This window comes from Cyprinodon variegatus, unplaced genomic scaffold (genome assembly GCF_000732505.1).
Source record: "Cyprinodon variegatus isolate N-32 unplaced genomic scaffold, C_variegatus-1.0 Scaffold27, whole genome shotgun sequence".
Taxonomy (NCBI): Eukaryota; Metazoa; Chordata; class Actinopteri; order Cyprinodontiformes; family Cyprinodontidae; genus Cyprinodon; species Cyprinodon variegatus.
This window is the reverse complement of record NW_015150480.1, coordinates 1604826-1629272: the sequence shown is the minus strand read 5'-3', so window position 1 is coordinate 1629272 and position 24447 is coordinate 1604826. Positions and strand designations below refer to the sequence as shown.

At 37.4% G+C, this 24447-nt stretch overlaps 1 protein-coding gene and 1 long non-coding RNA gene across 4 annotated transcripts in view; both read right to left on the bottom strand.

Moving 5' to 3' along the window:
- The window catches only part of LOC107098595, an 18694-nt gene extending 6108 nt beyond the window's left edge, over positions 1 to 12586 (bottom strand). The window contains exon 1 of one of the 3 annotated variants that reach the window (XR_001481895.1): positions 12444 to 12586. This is a non-coding gene — a long non-coding RNA (uncharacterized LOC107098595). Of the gene's footprint in view, positions 1 to 187; positions 328 to 388; positions 884 to 12443 lie in introns of those variants that run through there. The other 2 variants (XR_001481896.1, XR_001481897.1) reach the window with 2 other exon arrangements.
- A 1844-nt stretch (positions 12587 to 14430) lies between these two features.
- foxa2 (forkhead box A2) lies at positions 14431 to 16688 on the bottom strand. The gene is made up of 2 exons (XM_015396258.1): positions 16617 to 16688; positions 14431 to 16032 (listed from the first exon to the last, which is right to left on the bottom strand). Exons 1-2 carry the CDS (start codon positions 16686 to 16688, stop codon positions 14845 to 14847), a joined length of 1260 nt encoding a protein of 419 aa, XP_015251744.1. The 3' UTR covers positions 14431 to 14844.
- Between the last annotated feature and the right edge of the window lie 7759 nt (positions 16689 to 24447).

Sequence of the window (24447 nt, the reverse complement as noted above, 5' to 3'; positions counted from 1 at the left end):
TATATATATATATATATATATATATATATATATATATATATATATATATATATATATATATATTGTCTGTATATAAGATATAAAAAAAAAAACAGTGCAACTGATAATTCAATTTTTATATATGTTTTTATATCATGCAGTGCATTTCTTACATTTTTCTGAAACTGGTACTAAAATTCAATATTACCTTGCAATCTTTCTAATATAATTGTAGTTTTTTTTTTAAATGTAGTTGAAACCAAGAGGCTTGTCATCCAGCTGTCTGTCCTTCTATTTGTCCATGTTTCCTTCCACCTGACCACCCACTGAGAGCCCTGTCGTTGGGAGCCAGTGCTCCTCTCCACATCCCACCACCTCTACGCAGACCTACAGGTGACAAACAGCTAACCTGTTAAAGTGCCTGGACATCCAATTACTCTGGGTCACATCACCTCCACGTTTAGCCACTGAACCAAATAGCAGGAGAACCACAGGCACCCCTCAGACAGTTTCAGGTAATTGGAGCAGTGTTGTAAGTTTCCTATGACTCACGCAGCTCTTTTCTCCACCCATGAATGCTGGAAGATTGTAGGTCGCGGTTAACTTTAGAAACAGAGTCCTCACAGCTCATAAATTACACGGCAACGGACAACCTTAAGCGGTGTTGAAATTCCTCGAACAGAGCTTTATTTCAGTGCTGCTGGAGCGTGAAGCTGGGAGCACCACCCCACAAGGAGCCTGGCTCTCACAAGCACACATAAGACAGCTATTTATCTTGCCGTACCTGAGGTCTGACATGCTGGCAAAGCACTGTTGGTGCACCAAAGGCGGATGCGAAAACAACCACTTACTGTTTCCTAATGATGCTGCTTTTTTAGGGTGCTTTCGCAGCAGCCATACCTTTATCTTTTCTTCTTTGTTTTTTCATTGTAATGAATTCTGGCCCCACATTTCAAATATCTGTCCCCTCCTAAACAAAGGGTTTTCCTTCCTGGGACCTGCCTTGGCACAGCTTCTGGCTCTTTGAAACCTGATCTTATAGATTAAGAGCTTAGCCATTAGAATAAACCATTGTGAAGTCATTATGAGTCGTATTTTTACATCTGCAAAAAAAAAAAGAGCAGTTTTCATGCTACGTCTGTGAGTAAGAAAGGCTTTTTGTGACCACAGATCATTACTCTCTTCAAATACATCTTAACCCCATGGAAAAAAAGGAGTTTACACAATATATGAGCTTGATACGAATGTGACAGTAAAAGCAAGCAAGAAACATCTCTTTTTTTTCCTATGGGCTGCTTCACAACATCATATTGTGTTGAAATCATCCCCAGTCTGACCACCCAAGGGGTCCTGACACCACAACCTTTACAGAGGGGGATGGGCCTCTCTGTGTGTTTGTATTTTGGCAAGTGTCTGCTCACATGCATGAATATGCTCCTCCGTCTTATGCGTATCGATCCTCCTATACATTTCACCTCTTCTCTGTCTTTTAGTTTGTTTGTTTGCAATCCTTTTTTTATTCTCCACAGCCTCTGCCTCAGAAGCAGGCTACTTCCCTTTCCTGCCCCGCAGACGCCTTTAAACCGATTGAGTCGGAATACACATTCGGCAGAGAACCCTTCAATGTAAATGCAAACCAGCTACTAACTAACCAGCTTTTATAATGGACACATCTTATTTTCCTCCCATAAGCCCTCCAAAGCTTTTTCTGTTAAGTCTTTGTTAGACTCCAAAGAAGACACCTGACTCAGGTTTGATTTATCAATGAATCTTTTTTCTTTTTGAAAGAACATGGTTTTCCTGTTAAATCCAGATGCAAAAATATAACTGTTAGTAAATTTCAAATTTTAAAAACTTTAAAAATACTGAAAGTCTTTATGCTAAACTCAGGCTTTTGGTCTCGATTTTTATTTAACTATTTTTATGCTTTGTTTTATTTCTTTTTTTGTAACATGATTAATGGGTTTTTTTTATGTGATCATAACATTATAACAATATATGAATGCTTATTAAAAACAACCATAACCCTTAAATATATGGCATCAAGATATATTCTTTTATATAACTTTAACTCTCCAGGTTAATTTGCTCAAAAACTGAAATAAACCCATTTTAATAAACTAAGATCCCTTAAAAGAAAAAAAAAACTTTGATTTTTTTATAAATTTAATCAGATTTATTTTTTGACATTCCGTTCTTTTTTCTTTTAGTTTTATAATAATCAATACTTTAGTCTTATTTGATCATTGGATTATTACTGCCAAAACTGTTCAGCATGGGTTTTATAGATAATGGCTCCTACAGCTCTATGACACTAAACAAAATGTTTTTGACACAAACAAACCGGGAAAAAACAGCTTTTTGAAAAAAATTTGTTTATTTTGCTTTAAAATTGTATTTTCTAAAAAAAATTTCAATGATGTTTAACATTATTAAGGCCCCCCCCCCCAAAAAAAAATTATTTAGCATCAAAACATTTTTTTTTATGTTTCTATTTTCAACTCATTTTCACCTCTGATATTATAATTAATACATTTGGTTTTATACAATTATTTCACCAAGAAATTAAATAAATATTAAAAAGATTCGTTATTTAATCCTAAAGATTTTTACAGAAAGCAGCAGCTTTGTTAAAGAGGCACAGGTCTCTGGAGTTGTGTGAAAAGTATACTTTTGGCTTCACAGACTGAAGTTAAAACTCAGCATTTTTGATCACACCCTGTTCTTGACTTGTGCTTCAATCTCCAAGAAGAAGCGAAAGGTCAGCCCCCCCCCATGGCCTAAACCCTGCCTTTTATGGCAAAGTGGAAGCGATTCAACCACTAAACGAGCACACATGCAAGCAAAACAGATACACATGCGATAACCTGTTCAATTAGACAACACCCACCACAACAAGCAAAAAGTAGACAGATAAATGACCATACAGTATGCTGTACAATGGGAATTAAAAGTATAGGGCAGCTGGGCTCTTATCTGGCCAGGGAAGAAGAAACCAGGCAACAAAGGGAGGCCTACGACTAAGAGGCTTGATGCATGGGAAAGCCATGGGCCGGCCATTGTGGCTGCCCTTCTGCTGAGCAAATAGTCCAAACTGTTCATTCCCCATCTCCTATTCTCTTGCCGGTACATTGTTTGTGTCCTTGCATTTCATTCTGACTGGGGAAGATTGCTCTCAGGGCCAGTGAGCAAACAGTCCAAAAAAGAGCCGGCTATCTCCTGCCGTTCCCAGGAGAACTAGCATTTTTATTTCGGCTCCAAGCTGTCAAAGGATTGGAGAGTTTATGTCAGGATCCTGAATTAATTGCTTTAAGCCTCAGGGCCGACGCCTGCGTTTTTTCTTTTCTATTTTATTACCAAATGTTTGGTAAAATGTTTTCTACCAAATTATGCAGTAGAACCCCCCCACTATCTTTTTTTTTTTTTTTTTTTCCGGAGTCGCCAAACATTTGGACACATACCGAGTTGGTTTCCTGCAATACAAATGATGCGTTTAGTTGTTGTTGACAGCACAATGGCATGAATGGAGACTGGCTACAGCGCGGCTGTTAAGGATTTGGAAGAGCGAAGGCAAACAGCAAACTTTTTGTGTGGGTGTGTTTTCTTGTATTCCAGGATGGTAGGCGCAGGAGCCAAGCCTGGCAATAAAGTGTGTCGGCTTACAGATGCCTCAATAAACCATAGATGCTGAGACATTTGGTGCACCAAGCTTTAAAGGCTCCTAAATATTCCCTCAATGGCCTAATGGACATCACAACCGGCTGTCCTCCTTATATCCCTCCCATGCTAATGGTTAAATTATAACTAAGCGCAGTATATCAGACATTTGTCTGTGTTAGGATCAGTCCTTTTCATCCTGCAGATAAATAATGGTGGCAGTAACGTCACCCCTGCGGATGTTCATTTTTACACTGATGATGCAGTAATGTATATCTCAGAAATCACTTCCAAAATAGTTCAGAATCAGTTGCAGTTGGCTTTTGACACTGACCAATAAAACACTGCTAAATAATAATCTCTTTACCTCTCACCCATTGCCACTATTCACAGCTCACAGATGGAGTTTGTCTCTCATTACAAATATTTTCACTTTCTTTTTGATAATAATCTGTTATTTTTAGATTTAGGTGCCGAAAAAAAAGCCAAAAAAATACTTTTCTGTTTTAGAACGTATTTCTTTTCTCTAAAATGTCTTTATATATCCATTTTACAGATAAAATCACAAAGTGCGTCATAGTAAAACAAATAGCAATATATGATAAATCAGAATATTATAATACAGAGAGTACAACTACTAAAAAGAAACACATATTATCATACATATCAAATATGGGATATGAAGAAGAGCAGAAAATGTTCAAGTTAAGGATCAAACTGGAGGACTTGTCTATGGAAATGTTGGATCACAAACCTTTTTTTCATGTGTTGCAGTCCCAGTGTTAGTTTGATAAACAAGTATGTAGGACCATCAGCAAACTGGACAGAAGATCAAAGAGAAGTAAGGCTGCAGTTGGTCCAAAATATATTGTGATTTTTAATCACAAATCTATGATTTCAAGGCCCTTAACATCAGGACTTGAACTCCAAAATGAACTGGAAACCAGTATGGAAAAGGATTTTTCACTTGCCACTGTAAATAATGGAGCTGTTACATTTCAAGCAAACTGTAGTCGATGATCCATTTATTCATTCTACTAGTGCAAAATCTTTTTAAAAATAAAACAAGCCGAATCAGTCAAAAAACTAAAAGCATGGGTTTTTATCTACCTGTTGACACCATCAGCATTTGTTAGGATATATCCCTAAACATATATATTTTGGCGATTTGGGATGATTTTTCAAAGTTATATTGAGCTTTTAGAAATAGATTTCTAAAGCACCCCTTTTAAAACAGACTTATATGACCTGAGATCTTGCTTAAATCCCATAAATCATGTTTTCAGTGATTTAAGTGCAAGTTTTATCTTTTTAGCTGGAGAAAATTGTAATGTTCATTTAAAACTACACAATTCTTGAAGCTTGTCTGTTTGGATTTGTTCTCTGTGTCATAATATTGTTGGGTTTTTTCAGAAACCTCTTTAAAAGAGTTTTAAGGTCCTAAAAAAGGTTTTTACAAATTAAATAAAGATTTAAAAATCTATTTCAAAGGTTCTGTAAGATCCTTCAAGCTATGCTTTAGGCCTTATTTGAAATGTTGTTTAGCAATCAACCATAACCTCCATCCATGATACATCCTCACATCCGGTCACTAATTCTACAAACGAGAGGCCTGGACCACAGTCAGAGAGGATTGGGGCACCGCTAAAATATGATCTCTTTATTGACATTATTAATTAAATGGACAATAAAAAGGGGAAATGTTTACTCTTCTTCTATGAATCAAAGATTAGAAGTCAAATTAGTGCACGGTAACAGGATGTCAAAACTGTTCCTCAGGTTTAATTGTTTACTGTTGTTCGAATTTTTCTGCAATATTTGTAAAAACAGTGCATTTAATGTTATTTATCTTCATTCTAATCTTTGGTGAATTTACCATTCTTGCAGAACAACAAATATAGCCAGATTTATTATAAAGGCACACAAGGGAGAAAGAGATTAAGGACTAACTTTGGATTTATTTCACAGCAGTTAATTCTTGGATATGTTTGTGTTTAACTGGCAGAATTATCCCTTTGATACAGTTAAAATGAAAACTTTTCAATCTGTTGTATTAATCAGAAAATAAAACAAACAACTTATTCAAGCAAAACCTCTCTTTCACTGTTTTTATATATGAAACAAATGTTTTGTTTTAACATACAAATGCATGTAAACAGCCTTTCAAATCATATAGCAGTTACTGAACTTTGAGCCAGCATGTTTTTTTTTTTTTCCAAAGGTGTTTCGTAATGTAGTGCAACAAAATATTTGCATCAAAACTCAATTTAGCATTATGTCATAGGTATGTATTGTGTTATAATTGTGCAATCCTCCTCTCAGCCTCCAAGTCCTGACTTCAGTAAATCAACATGTTGATCCTGTGACACAAAAAATCAAACTCAGTAAATTAGAATGTAATTAAAGAAAGTACATTTAATACATTATTAGATTAATTACACTTAAAGTAATATATATATATATATATATATATATATATATATATATATATATATATATATATATATATATTTTTTTTTTTTTTTTTTTTTTTTTTTTTACACTTTTTCTCTGTGATTACACTTTTTCTCTGTGATTTTTTCAGATAAAAACACATTTTTCCTTTCATTAAGAAATCCCAGGTTACCAGAAGTGGCAGAACAGACACAGAATTCATCATGCTTCAGGTCCAGTGTGCAGTTTCAGTTTATTTATTTATTTCACTCAGTTTCTATTGTCAGAAAGAATTAAAAGGAGTCATTTAATTTTCTAGTGTTGATCTGCTGCCTTCTCTAAAGCCAAAAGCTAGTGCAGCTTTCCACCAGGAAATTTCCCTAAAAATCTTGTTACTGCGATGCTGATTTCCTTTTTCCTGCACAGCTTTGCTCCTACCCACAATAGCAAAGCTATACCTGCGTTTACCGATTGAATCATGTTCCTTTGTGGCCCACCTGGCTGTAAGCCTTAAAGACAATTTATAAGGTGTTGTCAGGAGGAAGATTAGAGGCACCAGACCAAACTACCCAGAGGAACTGAAAGCTACTTTTAAAGCATCCGGCTCTTCCTTGACTTCCTTCGTCAGCCTGTGGCACGGTGTTTACCATGCCACCCTACTTTAATGCAATGAAAAATGAGCCCCAACCAATCATTTTGGTGGGCTGTAATGTTTCTAATTTGTGTTTTTTTTTATTGCTTTTATTTAATATCTTAATGTTATAAATACAAGTTTTGCTTCTCATCAGCACGAAAACATAATGTTAAAAAATGACTGACATAACTATTCAAAAATATATCCTGCCAGCTTGTAATAAAGCAAAAATATACGTCGGTTTTACTTTTTGACTTAAGTTACAGAGATAAATTCAAATGGCATTTATTAAAATCCATGTGCACTCACATTGGATTGTGCTCCATTATAATTAACTACCCCCATGCAAAATATTTGCATCTGACTGGATAATGCATAATATTCCTGTACATGTGCATGAAACTGCATAACAGTGTGTTCTACCAACAGTTTTTTTTTTTTTTAACTCTGTGATGTGCAACATGTGCGCCTTCGTGTTTTATCTTTCCATTTGGCACTTAAAGATAAGAGTGCCACAGCTCTGACCAATAAATCTGCCGGTTGACTCCTTAATCTGAAAGGATATTGGGTGACAAATGGTGAGATGTTTCTGTCAGCGTCAAGCAGGGTAGGGTTAAATAGTGTGTATCAGGGGACTACTCTGCTGTCGGGGAAAACATACAGGATTCATCCTTCACTATAATCTGCTCAGCAGCCCTATAGACACCTCCCAGCTTTCCTCAATCCTTCATCCTCGCATCCGTCTTCCCTTTATAAATAACCAGCCATTTATATGGAATTAAATTGGGGATTAATTTGATTCGAGTCAGGGTATGGGAATTCATTAGCGAGCTGACAGTGGCTACATACATGGAGTGAATTTAATTTGAATCCCCCAAGGGAGGCACTACAAAGCTGTGTGAAATAGAGCTCTGAAAGACAATTAGGGGTGTTTTTTTCTAAATTTTGCCACCAGAAAAGTGGAAATTTATTGCTGTTGATGGCTTTTTATCATATTAAGAGGAGCTCTTGTCATCAGGTGAAGCGGAATGAAATGGATAGATGATGCTGTGTGTGAACAGAGGGCCTTGCCCTTGTCTTACTGCATGGATCAAGACCCTTGCATGAATGGGAGGATGTATAAACAGCTTTTTTCACCCAGATCTGGTTTTCACTCATGTATGGTATTAAAACAGGCACATTATTTGAATGTCAGTGATTCTCATGAATGTCGAAATGGCATATCCGTTGCCGCAGTTTCTTACAAGCAGTGCTGTGTAAGGCCAATGCATTAAATTCAACTCCAAAGCAGATTAACGAAGTTTCCCTTAGCAGCACACCGCCCTAACTGACTTCTAAATTGAACAAGTCCCATTGTAAAATAGCCTATCAATGTGCACATGTCTGCATGAGTGAACATATGCAGGACAAAATATTCCATAGTTTGTTATTCTGAGGACAGCACTGGGGGCGCACAGGCTTGTTTGCCTTTGCAGAGAGAGGAGATTGGATTGGGGGTTTAAATGAATCGCTGGCGCACTACGTTTATAGGTTTCATTAACTTTTAATGAGTTGGATGTCCTTCGATGTGATTGGTTGGCAAAGCTGTGCTTTCACTTCCTGAAACAGGAGCTCAGGGGGGGGGGGAGTGAGAGAATATTGCAGCAACTTGGCATGCATGTTATGACCATGTGCTGCTAAATGTGCCACTCCAGGTGGAAATCGCTCAGAGAAAGGCATATATGTGTGGTGCTATTCATCAACTGCTTCTGAAACCTGGATGTATCGAGTCTCGAGGGGAATAAAGAAAACCAGGGCAGATCAATCACAGTCTAGCAGGCATCCTTTTACCGCTCCTGACTGACATATCATTTTATGGTGACTCTGCCAGCGAGGTTTGATCTCAAAGACAGGCGTGAGGCCCAAAGGGAAATGCCTGTGGAATTATCAAAGAGGGGTTAGAAGCACGAGTGAACACAAATGCTTCCAGCTGATACCAGGCTTCATATTAATCTCCATCGAATATAGTATTTTTCTGCCTGGATGATCACACTTTTATCTTGGCTAGAGTTTTTTTCCCTTTTTTTTTTTTTACAATGCTTTAGGCCTTGGGAAGCTCACCCTCCCTTTTGGGCCTCACCTAGAGCTCCTTCGAAACAAAAGCTTTGACGGTGTCTCAGTTTCATCTCCATATAGAATGCTCCAATTCAAAAGTTAAAATCTGGTTAACAACGATTGATATTCACTGGCTTCTTTGAGACTGTCGCTTTTCAGTTTGCATGATGAGAATAAACACTGACCATCCATCCACTTCCAGAAGTATAAAAGCAGTAGGGTAGAGAGAGGCACCCCTTCCAGGCCTGAATGGATTGCCTTTAGGTCACTGCATATCCCAACAGCTGTTGCCTCACAGTACTCAATGGGCATTGTTGATGGATCTTTCTTTTTTTTCTCTCTCTCTCTCACAGGACTTGAAGGAGTCCTGCACTGGAATGTCACAGAGTCCTGTCAGAACTGAGCGCCGACATATCACAGTTAGCATCCGCATTCTTACCCTGTCTATCGGGCCATCCATTTCCTTTATTTCTGTCACTAAATCAAATCAAAAGCAGGATCTTAAATAGACAAAAAATGTCCAGCTGGTAATAAAAAAAGAAAACTATGAAGCTATGAGTTAAAAGGTATTTATTTAATTCTTTAAAAAAAAAGCTTAAATATGGATTGTGTTTAAAAAATTGTAGAAGTTTTGTGGAGAGGGCTTCAGACTTTAATCTAAAAATAATTATAAACAGTGATGACCTAATTGCAAGTAGAAAATAAATAATTAAAAAAAAATCCACTAAATAACTGAAGGTAGACAAGAGGATATCATACAGAAGATAAACTATTAAAGGTAATTTTTTTTTTGCTGTATATATAAATGTCTAAATATAATCTAGGAGTTAATGAAATCACTCAATTTGAACGTTTCCTTAAATGAAAATATTTTCTAAAGACACCAATTTCAAGAGACCTGTGAAAAAACAAAAAAAAAGATTTATATGAAAAACCCAAAATAAACAAGTTCACTTATCTGATTTTATTTATTGTTTTATTAATGTATTTCTTTAAGAGAGTATGATTTCTGAAAATTTTTTATGAGTGTTAGGTTATCTAAATGTACGTATAAACAGCTTTTTTAAGAAATCCAAAATGCAGGATAGTTTGCTGCAAGTAGTTCAAATAGATATTAATTGCTAAAATTATTTAGGTTAATAAATATTCCATTTTAGTTTTTGCACCTCATAAAATCTGTTATACAAGTGCATGGATATCTAGCTTTAAGATTTATAAAAGCAAAGCTACTTTGTTTTATATATATATATATATATATATATATATATACTTTATAATTATAAAAAAACGTTTAATTAATTAATTGTATTTAATTAACATTTCCATCTCAAATAGACTATGTGAAATTTAACACATATTGTTTCTTGGTATTATATGCTTGTTCCACAATAATGACATTTTTTATATGTTTTCCTCTAAATGAAAAGAAAAAAGAGAAATGTGTAAGGTGGATGGAGTGTCGGACCGGTTCGGGCCGCCCTGCTGTGAAACCATGGGTGGCTTGGAGTTCTGACTTTGTGGTCCCTTTAATATACTGAGGGACGACAGTTTGCCCTGCTAAGATATGGGATTAGGAGTATTTCTGGTGAAAGAGGAGTTAAGTCGGGCTAGTGTGGACGGTCCCTCCCCTGCAAAAGGCTGAGACAGAATTACAGCTTGTTGGACCGGTGTCCCGCCGTCTCCGTGGAGACAGATCTACTTGGGTGTTCCAGTCCGCGGGCTTCAGCGCGCATGCAGCCCATAGGTGCGCCAATGCTTCCTATTCTGCGCAGGATTGATGCCATCATGCGACCCTCTGACATACCTATTCTAATAAAACCACCGGAAACATAAGCCACACAGTTTTCTGTTAAAATTACCTTTTATCAGATCAGTGTAGATTGCTAAACCACAGATGCATTATTGCAAAATATAATAAAGTAGCTACTTTATATAGTTGTAATTTCCCCCCCTGCATAGGCTTGTGAGGGAGCCCCGTTAGAGCTGACGCCCATGGGTGGATGCTCATATTCGGCTTATGATGTGAGTCATTTTAGATCGTAGAGGCCCAAGCTCGCCTGTAGGCATTAAAATGTCTCACTTTGGAAGACTGAGGCAATTAGAGGCAATTAAAAGACATGAAGAAAAAGGGTAATTGTCGACCATTGTTGCGACACAGATAGTTTATCTTAAAATCTTTAACCGTGATTATAAGAAATAGGCCTGTGTGTTTATAATCCCCGTTAAACGCCAACTTATTCAGACTTTATCAAATGATGCAAATGCAAATGCACCCTTCGGCAGGCAAAACTAAACGGTCGTGAAAGATGCTTTTCGGAGTATTACTGCATCCGAGTGAGCAGGCGGTCTGATTTGCATGCGCCTAAATAAGAAAAAATGTCAATTTAAGAGTAAGAACTTTAAAGAAGTCGGGTTAAACACCCACACATAAAAAATAAAAATAAAAAAAATTAACAAGCCCGGACATCATCTTGTTTCTGTTGCTATAACAACCCATGCGCAAGACTGTGATGGTGCTCAAGAGGCATCATCCCTGGTTTTTAAAGGGTTGGAAAAAAGTTAGAATATGTCGAAAAACAATATTAAAAATGTATCGTCCTCTTTGCATGTTTTGTTCCTTTTAAAGCAGGAATTGTTACCTTTGAATTTATAGATCCAAAAGACCATTCCTTGACTCAGAATGCCCCGGAAAGGGCTCTTGATCAGGGCTATCCCACCCTTCAAAGGATCCTAAAACCCGCGATGAGAAGCTGGCGTTTAATATAAGAGGTTATAGAAGAGCACTTATTATTATTATTATTATTATTATTATTATTATTATTATTATTATTATTATTATTATTATTATTATTATTATTATTATTGTTGTTGTTATTGTTTTGGATATGATTTGATTATTACATTATTATTACACGCTATTAAGTTGGGTCTGTAGTTATAATTTTGGAAGATATTTATATGCATTTTTTTATCTTTCTTTTTGCTGATTGAAATATGACATTATAACAAAAATCTTTACAGTATAATCTGATCAAAGAAGCGCAGTTTTACAGACGGCAGTTCTCCCAGAGCAGAAAGCTTCTCTTTTTCAGAAATGTGCGAAAGCATGTGAACATGATATTAATCAGACACTGCAAAAATAGTCCACTGCACGTCCACATCATGTTCCCGAACATGTGCAGACTTCTTCAACTCATTTATCCTGTCTAGTTTAAAGAAAAAAAAGACACGGTGTTGTTTTAAAGGTGAGCAATGAATGCTTTTGACCATTTGGAAAACATAACTGGAAAGAATGGAAATCTGCAAATAATCCTAACGAATTTACATGTAGAGGAAAAAAAGAAGCTATTTTATATTAAAAGTTATTTTGATGTTATTGTTTCTTTTCTTTTTCTTTTGTTTTTTTTAGCACAGTGACATCTCTTCTGTCGGCTTGCAGCAGAAACTCACAGATCCGATCAACTTTGCACCACCCAGTTGTGAAAATCAATTGATCTTTTTTTTTTTTTGTTCCATGAATTCGGGTTATCATATAGGCTCCCCCTTCCATGCACTGACATGAGTTGTCATAGATTTATTTAACTTTTCTAGCATGAGAATCAAAGCTAAAAAAAAGTAATATGTTATGGAGAATAAAAGCTCCTACCTGTGAAAAATAGCCGCTGCTTGTTGGCAAGCCCTGCAGAAGCCCATTGTAGAAGCTTGCCTTCTGCCTTCTGCAAAGGGCTCCAGACATCACAGCATTTATTTGAGCTCAAACTCTGTCACTGTTGACTTTAGCTACAAAGCAAAGATTTCACTGCCACGCTAGTTAAAAAAAATGATTATTTTACAGAGATATCGATCAGTACGCTATAAAAAAGAATCAGCTTAGCATTATATGTCTAAAATGAATAGAACGAAATTTAATGTCTGTGTAAATTTACAGAGCCGTGAGCGTCCTATTCAAAGTTTACACTTGTGCAATTTGGTTTTTGCGCGCGTGCATGTGTGTGTGTACTCTTCCTATATGCGGGCATAGCCTCCACTCCATTGTTTACCGGCATTGTTTATTCGCAGATCACGCTGTTTAAAGTGTGATCTGCAAAGAGGGTCTGGAGAATAAACGCACACTTTTGGCCCCTACGTGTTCAGAAGTTCCAAAGGGTGACATTTGGGCTTATAAAGGGAGCAGAAACCGTCCCCGGCCTTGGAGTTGAGTGAGTGAAGGTGGGACGGGTTGTGGTGCGGCTGGTGGAGGGGGGATTCATCTGAACAACAACTACTGTAGTCTGCCTTATCTAACAAGAAGGGAGGGTCACCCTTCTTTAAAAACAGGGAGTAGACAATGGAGACACAGATTGTGAGGAAAGAAGTTAGAGCATCACTGAGGGAGCTCAGTTCCCCAAATCAGGCCTCCTCTGCTGCAGCTATTCTCCTGCACTGCGGGAGGTTGTTCCATCTGACAATGACACTTAATCTGATTCACTCATCTAAACTTTGCGGTGTGTGTGTGTGACTGTGCTGATACAGGGAGGGAAGACATGTTGGAGAGGGAGATTGACAGGCCTGTATTGTGTTTGATTGACACACTGTAAGCGAGGGAATTTTATTGTTTGATTTGGTATCCTTATAGCGCACCAGTTCATTTGGTTTTGGAAATGTGTGACATGACTATTATGGGCTTGCATTGAAAAAAAAGTTTCTTTTCTGTCATCATAAGATCTAATACCTTTATGGTTTTTGCAACTTTTTTTCCACACATTAAAAAAATAATAATATGAATATTCTACATTAGTCTAAAGGTTAGTCCTAATTGATGCATGAGTATCTGAATTTCTGTTTGGGATTAATTTGTTTTGTTTGCATTTCCTGGGAGACAAATTGTGAGCATTGTCTCGGTTTTATCCTGCAAAGCTATTAATCCCCAACTGAAATTATGGGCCTTATTAGAAGAGCACTGTGGTGACAAACATATTCCACAATTTAGAATACCTTTAATGGATGCATAGACAGGACTTTTTTTCCCCGCTGTGTGTAGCGCATCTTATTTGGCGGATGTTTTATGCTATATAATGTAATTATTTTTTCTGCTATGTATTTCAATTTTAAGATTAAAGTGAATTAAAACGGAGATGATAATAAAAAATTGGTATTTTTATTTTCTAGGTAGTAAAAAAAATTATTTTACTTTCCAAAAATATAAAGAATAAATAAATCCTGGGGCGTGCAGGTGGAGCACTGGTTAGCGCGCATGATAAGAATAAATATTTCTTCATTTTCAACCTATTTTTACCCTAAAACACTTAATCTGCAATGCTTTAATTGTAGTTTAGTTTTTCCAAAAATTATCTTAATGTATGATTACATATCTAGAAATATCTATATATAGATATACACATATACATAAAACATGTTTATTTTCAGCATTTTTTTCCTATTGTTGTTTTCTTATGTTTCTGAAGAATGATTTATAAAGGAACAATTTTCATCTAAAGAAACAGGGGTCTGTATTTTCAATTTTGAACTCCTGTGGCAACATAATAATAATATTAATAGACCTAATAATAATAATAATAATAATAATAATAATAATAATAATAATAATAATAATAATAATAATAATAATAATAATAATACACAATGTTCAGAAAACAAAACCAATAACACTTTAATATAGATTCTGTTCTTGTCACTACAAGAATACACATATACAAGCCATAAATAGGAATTACACAAACGATTGATGTGGATGTGATGCATTTAAGTTCATTTAGGAATCCCGATTAGCGGGTGTCAGGTATCTTACAGCAACTTGTTTTGTTGTTTCATCTTTGGGGTCCAGTCCAGAAGCCGAACAGATTTCGTCACATTTTCAACATTTTTTTTTTTCATCTCCCCCATCCTCTCCTTCAAAAATAGGCAATCAGGCTACTAACAAACTTGACAACTAAAACGGTGGTAAACGTCAAAAATATCCGAAATACATATTGTACACCAAGTCTATATTTTTTCGGTTTTTGTTTTTTACAAATATACAAATCTAAGGTGTAGATTGTCCTCGGGGTCTATGAGGAGTTCATGATGGGCCTGGAATAGACCCCCTGGTAGTAGGATGTGTCTGGTATAGACGCGGAATCCAGGCCGGCTTTCCCCGCCATGGAGCCCATAGAAAGCGCCCCGGCCATCGGGGAGCCGTATCCGGAGTAATGCATCACCTGTTCGTACGTTTTCAGGTCCATTTTGTGGTGATGCTGCTGCTCTGAGGACATGAGGTTATTGATGGAGAACGGATGGTTGAACGAGTAGTGGTGCTCCGGCTTTAAATGGGCTTCGTGGGCCAGGTGATGCTGAGACATGAGGTGCTGTCCCTGCGCCACCGGCGACGCCGCGGCCGCCGCTGCGGCGACGTGCTCCGGGCTCAGGGCCTGTCCCGCCTTCATGTCCGACAGGGACCTTTTGTGGTCGCCGGAGGAGGAGTTGGAGTGCGGCGACTCGTTCCCGTTGCAGCTCTCCGAGCTGCTGTTGGACGAGCCGCCGTCGCCCGCTTTTCGCCCGCCGTCTTTCAGCGACATCTTCTTCTCGCACTTGAAGCGCTTCTGCCTCCTCAGGTAGCAGCCGTTCTCGAACATGTTTCCGGAGTCCGGGTGGAGAGTCCAAAACGAACCTTTCCCGGGTTTATCGGGCGACCTGGGCACTTTGAGGAAACAGTCATTAAATGAGAGCGAGTGGCGGATGGAGTTCTGCCAGCGCTGCTGGTTCTGTCGATAAAAGGGGAACAGGTCCATTATCCACTGGTAGATCTCTGCCAGCGTCAGCATCTTACTGGGAGACTGCTGGATGGCCATGGTGATCAGGGAGATGTAGGAATAGGGGGGCTTGGCGTGGGTGTAGCTCCTGCGATAAGTTTTCGGGTCTCTGGATCTGTTGATGTTGGACTGTCCGTAAATGGGGCTCATGGCGTTCATGTTGGTGTAAGACGTGAGGGCGTTCATGGAGGCGGGCTGCGCGGTCATGGGGCTCATGCTGGGGCTCAGCGCTGCGCTCATGGCTGTCATGCCCGCGCCCATGCCGTTCATCGCTCCAGTCCCCGGCGACATGCCCGTCATGGAGGGGCTCATGCCGGTGTTGACGTAGGACATGTTCATAGTGTTGGCCGTCATGTTGGCTGTGGAGCTCATGCCGGACATGCTCATGTAGGTATTCATGGAGTTCATTCCCAGGCCGGTGTTCATGTTGCCAACCGAGGTGTAACACTGGGGGGGTGGGGGGGTAGAGAGGCATCAGTGAGTTTGGCACAGTCAGGAAAAAACAGCATCAACAATAATTCCAACACACAAAACCTCATTTAAATAAATACAATAAATAAATATATCTAATAATATTAATTAACTGTGTTGATATTAATTAATTATTATTGTTCAACATAAAATTAACAATTATTTATCCGCATAAATATAAGAAATTAAACGAAACAAGCAATGCTTTTAAAATGCGTAAAGGCTTTGGAAACAGCCGTGCGTCTGCAACACAAGCGCACTATATGCGAACCAGTTCCCTAACCCTTAATCACAAAGTGTTTATTAAGAGCAAAGATGACTAAAGAAAAAAAAGGATGATAATAATAATGTTTTAATATTTGAGTGAAAAGTTTCCTCCCCCATTGCATGTCAGGCAAGTTTGTTAGGATAGCGCGCTGCGTGGAGATGGGGGAGGATTTGGAGGCGCCTCAAGTCAATATTTGATCACAAAGTTAATATTATCTCAGGGCTAATATTGAGTTGTATAAAATGGGATCGGCTTTAGAGCGGGAAAATATATATATATTTAAGGTACCCACCTCAGGCTCTCCGTAGTAGGCGCTCCAGTCGGTATGTTCGTGTCCTTCCATTTTAACAGCTCCAAGCATCATGGAGGACTTCTACGAAGCGTCTCCCAGCAGAGGAAAAAGCCAAAAGTCTCTCTGATAGGAAGTGACAGGGGACCAGTTAATGTGTTCTGGTCGGGGTCCGTCCCTCCGTCAAGGACTTGGTGCATGTGCGTCCTGCGGAGCCAGCCGTGATGCGCCCGTCAGAGGCTGGAGTCCAAATGACGCTCCGCGCTGTCTGTTAGCACTGTGATATAAGCTCTGTGCGCCAGGCAAGCCTCCAATCCCTACTTCTACGCCTTGGGCCCTATTTGAATAATCTGCTCGCACCTAGGCGTGAGACTCCTCAAGCTTCCCTCCACTCCCCCCACCCCTTTCCACCCCCCACCCCCAATTGTACACCTGCGCTTACTGAAAAGAACAGTTTGGTATAAAAAGCTTCATTATAAACTAACCTTATCTTAGCGTTATAAGGGAGAGGGGGTATAAAAAAAAAAGGAATGTTTGATGCTCATTACGCACATCCTCCATTGAGCTTATTCCACTTCGGATGTGTTCAGATCATAAGCCATTTTTATTGTGCTGCGTTTATGGCCACAACCAACATGATAACCGTTGATTATTTTACACCAGTACCACAAAAGTGCAAGATTACTTTTTATACATAAGAGAAAATATATATCAGAGATTTTCTATGGGAGTTTTAGGAAAAATTTAAAATAAAAAGGTAAGAATTTGTATTTTTATTCTTTTTAAAGATGCGAAAAAGCTTCTTTAAAAGAATAATCTCTTAAAATAAAATGTTCTGCTATGTAGTTTTATGCAAATTTGCTCCTTGGGTCCAAATAACGCGTTAAATGGCGTCACTTCTGCAGAGAAACGACTTTTTACTAATTGAAATCCAATATATGTGTCAAATTCTTCCAAAAATATTTTTCCTATTAGGCCTTTATCATATATGTGAAATACTGAATGCTGTTTTAAAATGTTCTAATTAATTTTCTAATTTACATGGCATAGCTTTAGAGCGCCATCTGTTGGACACCACACTCCAACTGACCTTACAAAATTATATCGTAAATAAATCAATTTGTAAGCATTTTGTTTTATTTTTCTTAACATATAACCGAAGCATAAAATAATGCATGATTTAGATATATAATTTGGTATAATTATCCAGGGAATTATTAATGCAGCGTTAAATTTTCTATATAGAAAACAGTTGCATATAGCTCATTACAAAATAGTAATTTTAGGCCTTAGGTTTAAGTTGTTTTTTCTGTTTTTATGGTTTTTAGAGTGGGGCTTTTAAATAATGCACGTTTGCACAATTTGTTAAATTCCGTCATTTGGGCTCCGTCGGCCTGCAGTGATCCAGAGGCCCTTCATTTTTGCAGCCCGTACAGTATTTGTATGAAACAAACACCCAGGTGAGGCTGCGGAACGGTGTCAGCCACGTGTCGTGGTTGTACATCTATTTGACTGCATATTTACGCAAGAGCATAACTATCAGCATAGAGCCCCCATTAGTAAAAGCGAGTAAACCTGTCGTGTTGACGAGGGACCAACACAGTCTGCTTAACTTGGAAATGAGATCATGAGAAAAAAGCTCCCTGTGTTTGAGGATTTGGGATTGCACCGACGCGCTGCTGGAGATGAAGAAATCTGCGCCTCATCTTCTTGTCTTGATCTGTTGTAAAATGTCAAAATTCACTTTAAGCGTTTAACAATTTAATGAATTTGCAAACGTTTCATGTTTTCCTAAAGTAGTAAAATATAGGCTAAGGATTTGCAAAATTTGAACTAAATAAATGCATGCACCAGTGCGTGTTTTTCATTTTTCTGCTCCTCTATCAAGCCTTTCTCTTACGTAAATTCTCCAAAATAGGTCACATTTTTGTGTGAATGCACGAACGCACACAGCTGTTTGCGTTTGTTACACAATCCAGGAATCTATTGAAAATAGAACAAAATGTGATAAATAAATAAAAAACTATTATCTACTTTCGCATAAATATTATTTGGTTATCTAAATTGTATTTATCTATTGGTATTTAGGGGGTATTTTTCATTTAAAATTTTAAAAATCTTATCTTGTAAAACATTTGCATGACCTTTAATGACATATTGTCCCTGAATGAGACACGTTGCTAATAACAGGTTAATCATTAACGTGCCAAAGTCCTCTCACATGGGGTGAAGGACACATTTTGGATTCTGCTAAAAACCAAAAAACCTCACCTAGGGCTCATGACAGTTGCTCCATCATCCTGATTTGCATTTTTCCTCATTCTCTCTCCCTCTCTTTCTTCCTTTCTTTCTTTCTTCCTTTCTCTATGATACATGTTTGCTTTTATATTAGTCATCCTCCTAACTGTAAATGAACTGCTGAACTTTTCACATGCAGCAGAGCAATGTTGGCCTGCTTATTTCCAGGGCTGCAGAAGGACTCAGGTCTGTGTTTGCCTGAGATCAAAGTGTGTTTTTTTATACCACTCTATCATATTTGATTGTGTCTGTTTAGTTATTCAATGCGAAAAAGTGTACCAAGAAGATTTCGCTTTTAAATAATATTTATCTAGATAAGGGAGAAATAGACAGCAACATCTGCTGCAAGCGGCTTGTAAAATATAAAATCTAACTGCTGATACCAACTTCATTAACAGGGTGATGATGGTGTTGAGTATTAAAACTCAGTCGGTCTGTATTTACTATATGTTAACATTTAGATGAAAAAAAAAAACATTTGTTTGTGGTAATGCAGGAAAATTTAGGTGCCACTCTTGCAGCTAATAAATTGACCTTAAGCGGACAGTGCTTTTTATTTCTATGCCGGAATTTATTTAATATATGAAGGTTGTTAAGTTGTCATTGATTATTAATTCATTATTTATTTGTAAAATTGTTTGTCTGTTTCTAGGCTGCAATTGTTTGTCTTTTATTGAACGCCTTGATCAATGCATGTCTTTCATTTCAGCCTCATCTTGAAATAAAATGAAATAATCAGGAGAAAAAAGACATTAGAATTTTAAAATAAGAAGCAAAAGATGACTTCAAAATACTGTCAAGCTATGGACTGTCCACCTGTCCAGGGTGGAACCTGTCTTTCGCCCCTAGACAGCTGTGGATAGACAATGGTTCCAATAACCAAAAAAACAGAAGAGAGATGGATGGATGGATGGATGGATGGATGGATGGATGGATGGATGGATGGATGGATGGATGGATGGATGGATGGATGGATGGATGGATTTAAAATAAATATTCTAAAATAACAAATTGTAGTGTATTGCTCCATAGGAACTGGAGCCTTAATTCAAGTTTTAACAGAGAAAAATACCCATATAAAGGCCCAAGATTATCAACTAACATAATATATTAGTTTCCATGGAGGTAACTGATACAATGGTTGGGATAATAAAAGTTATGACCTACCATGAACATTTTCTTATCTTTATAACAATCTTACTATTTGATATAAATATATCTAATGAATATGAATGTAATGCTGAATTCATCTAATAAGACCAAAAAATTGATTACAGGGTTCACAAGAAAAATACAAGATTTTTAGAACATTTTCAGAAGAAATTATCTTTCACTGGTGAAGTTATAGTGACTGATTACACACTGATGATAAAATAATCTGCAATGTTTGTTAAATTATTCCATTCAGTCAATTTTGTTTATGTGTGCAATTGCGAAAATGTTCCTGTTTCCTGTAAGAAGGAATACAACACTCCCTCTTACTGTTGTCAAAGCTTGCATGAAGCTTTAATCCCAAATTGTGTTTTGGAATATATAGATAAAGATATATCTATATATAGATAGAGATTTTACTAAATTTAGATTTTGTCATACAGTCAGATAAAATATGCTTTCTGTCTTACTTTAAATATTGTGTTACACATTGCTACTAACTTCTTAAAATTTTGGGACATTTTGAAGGAAAATCTTAAAAAAAAAAAAAATTATTATTACAAAAAAAAAACTTCCTTAGAAATCAAAAGCAGCTTGGCCTGTCCATTTACTTTATTATCAACTGTCATTGTTCAGTTTGAGCAAAGCGCACAAGCTTGTGCTAAATTCTTGGATAAAATGGTAGAGCTGACGTAAGTAAACCAAGTTTCATTTATCTGTGGAAAAGCTGTGTTTTTGGTAGCTTATAATTGAAGTTTTGTTTGAGTAAATACAGCATTTCTAATTTTTTATCAATTAAACCATGCAGGCTTGTGTGATGTTGTCTGCCTCCAGACCTGATTGCTTTGCCAGATTTGCCACTTTCTTAATCAGTCAACCTCCATAATGACCGGTGTAACATTTCACACATTCAGGTACCATTACTTCTCTGATTATTCAATGAAAGCCACTAAGAGGTGAAAGTTTAATGAGTCAGTTAGAGAAGTGAAAAGAGCTACACCTACAGCAACAAAGCCCTGGTTGGAAAACTGTAAAGGTTTTCTAGGGTTCAGGGAAAACTGGGGGATGGAGAAAAGGTGATCTGTGCTCTGTGAAAGGAAGGCGGATCTCCTCAAGCATCCTTCAAACACAGAGGAGTAGTTTGCAAGAATGTGTTAACTTTTTTTTTTAACTGAAAAAATATCCCCTTAGATTGACCTCTTTTGCGCTTTTGCTCCCCTCCAAGTATACAAGCTTAAGTTAAACGTCACAGTTTATGGGGGGTTAAGCGAGTAATTCATCAAAATAAAATGAATAATGAGAGAGCCTTCCTCTCAGAAAGTGCTGGAAAAAAAAGATGTTTACTGCCAACCGACCTGCCTGTGGTGACAGTAAACATTCCAGAGCTTGGCTGCAGTTTGGACTTGCCATTATCTGCCACAGCTGTGACAACGCCTGTTGGCTGCAGGTTTGCGGTTGGCCACACCGTGTTTACCTGGAAATGAATCTGAAAAGCAGCCGGACTGGGAAGGCACACAACCAGTCAAAAAAAAAACCCAGAGTGGTCATTGCAGTGAGGGGGCAGTGGGAGGCAGTCCAAAGTTATTGCGGTTGCCCCAGTGGGTCAGGATGCAAACACAGGCGTAAATGCACTAAGGACATCCTCAAATAAGCACCTTTTGATATTGAGAGGAATGCTGTGAGGAATGCTGTTTGATATGTTTCATGTTGACTGTATCCAGGGCATTGCGGTTTCAATACTTGTCCCTTGTCATGGTAAGGGATTCTTGTTGACTGCTGCCCTCCATCTATCAAACAAGGTGACAGTTTCTTTAAGACCACAGGAGTAGAATGAGGAATATTGGATCATGAGAGATGGACAGATTAGATGACTCTAAGACTATGGCTGACATTTAAAGCAGGTTCAAGCAAGACTTCTTTATAATTATTCCTATCTTTTCATGGCTTTTATCAGAAATGCTTGAAATATTGGCCGATATGTTTTTGGGCTCTGAACCGAACAAAGGAATTTTGCCTAGAATAAACCACCTGATTCATCTAAAACTTGCTTCATGGCTTTTCTTTTAACAATAAAATATCTTTAAAGCTTTTTTAACTGTCTTTTCAATCATTTTCCTTTTTTGGTTAAGCTACCTATGGAGCCTGCAGAAGTATTTGTCCTGGAGAACATGCATATTCTGTCATAAAGCAACCATAGATTATAAGGTGTCTTAATAGGGTTTTATCCTATGAAATTTTATACATTTGTTTTATTACAGACCTGAACTGTATGACTGAATTTTCCCATCAAAACATGATTGATCTTGTAACCAGCCCTTAATTTGATAATTAAGGTGTGCTGGAATAGGTCTAGTGTTGCAGGACCTCTCAAGGGTAGGAGTTGGTGGACCAAAAAAACAACAACAAAAAACAGTGTAATTGTTAACTTGACAGAGATTCTGATTCAGATTCAGAATCAGAATCGACTTCAATGGCCGGTTTTCTGTGCATAAAACAATTTCAACAATTCCTAAAAATGAAAACCTGAAAAGTCTTTCTGTCTTTATTTCCCTGAGCCAAGAGAGACATCTAAAGTATATCTACTAATGTTGCCCATTAATTTTATTACAGATGATAAGATGGAGAGTATCTGTCAATACTAATTTCCAGGCCTTGGTAGAAATTCTAAATTTAATCCAATTTTGGACTTTAATGAACCATTCTAACACACCTAATGTGCCTTTACCGACTGTAAATATGACTGTATGTTAAGTCCAAGCTGGTATTAGTTGAATGAATGAATGAACCTTAAGTTAACCAGGAAAAAAATCCCATTAAGATTAAAAACCTCTTTTTCAAGGGAGTCCTGGCCAAGAGGCAGCAAGTTATATAAATATAATAAAATATAATAAACAGAGATACTTAAATTAAATGACAGGTACATAAAAAAAAAAACATCAAGTAAAATAATTACAGATCATTGAGGTTGCTTCAAATTATTTCACCTTCAACTTTAAAGCATTTTAAAGATAAAAACTCAGTCAATTTCCAGTTTCTTTTAAAAACAAAAAATCCATGCACAAGGAGCTGCATAGCTAAAGGCTTTCTTCCCTAGTTCTGTGCGGGCAAAAGGAACAGTGAGCAACAGTTGATCATTGGATCTCGGGGAATAATTATTTAATTAATCCAGACAAGTTTATAAAAAAGAAAAGAAAAAAAATTACAAATTTAACACTTGGGCTCGGGGTCTTTCTGCATGGAGTTTGCATGTTCTCCCTGAGCATTCATAGGTTCTCTCTGGGTACTCCAGCTTCCTCCCACAGTCCAGAAACTGTTAGGCTTATCGGCTTCTCTAAATTCTCCTTAGGTGTGATTGTGTGTGAATGGTTGTTTGTCCTGTTTGTCTCTGTGTTTCCCTGCGATAGACTGGCGACCTGTCCAGGGTGGACCCCGCCTCTCCCGAAGACAGCTGGAGAGAGGCACCAGCACCCCTCCAGACCCCGCTTGGGATAAGCGTGACAGGAAAATAAATAGATAGACAAATTTAACATGCAAATATTAGAAATAATGTAATTCATAACTTTTATATGTATAATTTAGTGTTTATGTGTAAACCTATTCCCCTTCTGCTGTCCATAACATCTTCAATATTCCACATTCCTGTTTAACTTACTGGTCCATTGCTCCAACAGTCCATTAATTGAACAAAGACATTCATTTATATGCGTATAAACATATACATATTCATAGGTGCCTATATGCATCTTCCAGTGACTGAAAATACCCAAATGATGTTCACCACCCTTCTTCCACTCATACCTTTTTAAGAAAACCAGTTTGAGCCTTTTCCTAAACAGTCTCATGGTTGGACATTTCTCTTAGTTAACACTAACTTTGTTCCATACATTCACACCATTTATTAACGTTTGTTTGAGCATGCAAGATTTTGACATTTAGATAATCTCCCTAGTTAAACTCTCCCTATCTTTCAGTGAATAGTTTTTGGTATACAGCCTGGTAGCTTTATCTGTAGTTTATTTCTAGCTTCATAAATTAGTTGTAAAGTTTGAAACCCTACAAGATCAGAGACTGTAGACAAGCAGGAATGATAAAAATAATGGACTAGTATGGTCATGATAGCCAGCCTTATGAGTAATCATGGCTCTCTTCTGCAGCATACATAATGGGTTTAGTAATGTACTGTAGGTGTTACACCAGACTCCCATGCAATGATCCATGCAGGGTCAGATCAGTGAAAAGTAGAGAATGTTTAAAACTTTATAGCTTTAGGGAAAATATTGTGATTTACTTAGAAATTAGATGCTTATACTGTCCCCACCAGAACAGTGAAATGCTTCCCTCAAAATAATCCTAGGATCACCAATTATCTAAATAACTAAAACAA

What these genes read in the sequence shown, in the direction of transcription:
- foxa2 (XM_015396258.1), bottom strand. Translation starts at nt 16,688, where the DNA reads ATGATGCTTGGAGCTGTTAAAATGGAAGGACACGAACATACCGACTGG. An exon ending in CCTACTACGGAGAGCCTGAG is followed by an intron (nt 16,033 to 16,616) that starts GTGGGTACCTTA and finishes CCACCCCCCCAG; the next exon opens with TGTTACACCTCGGTTGGCAA.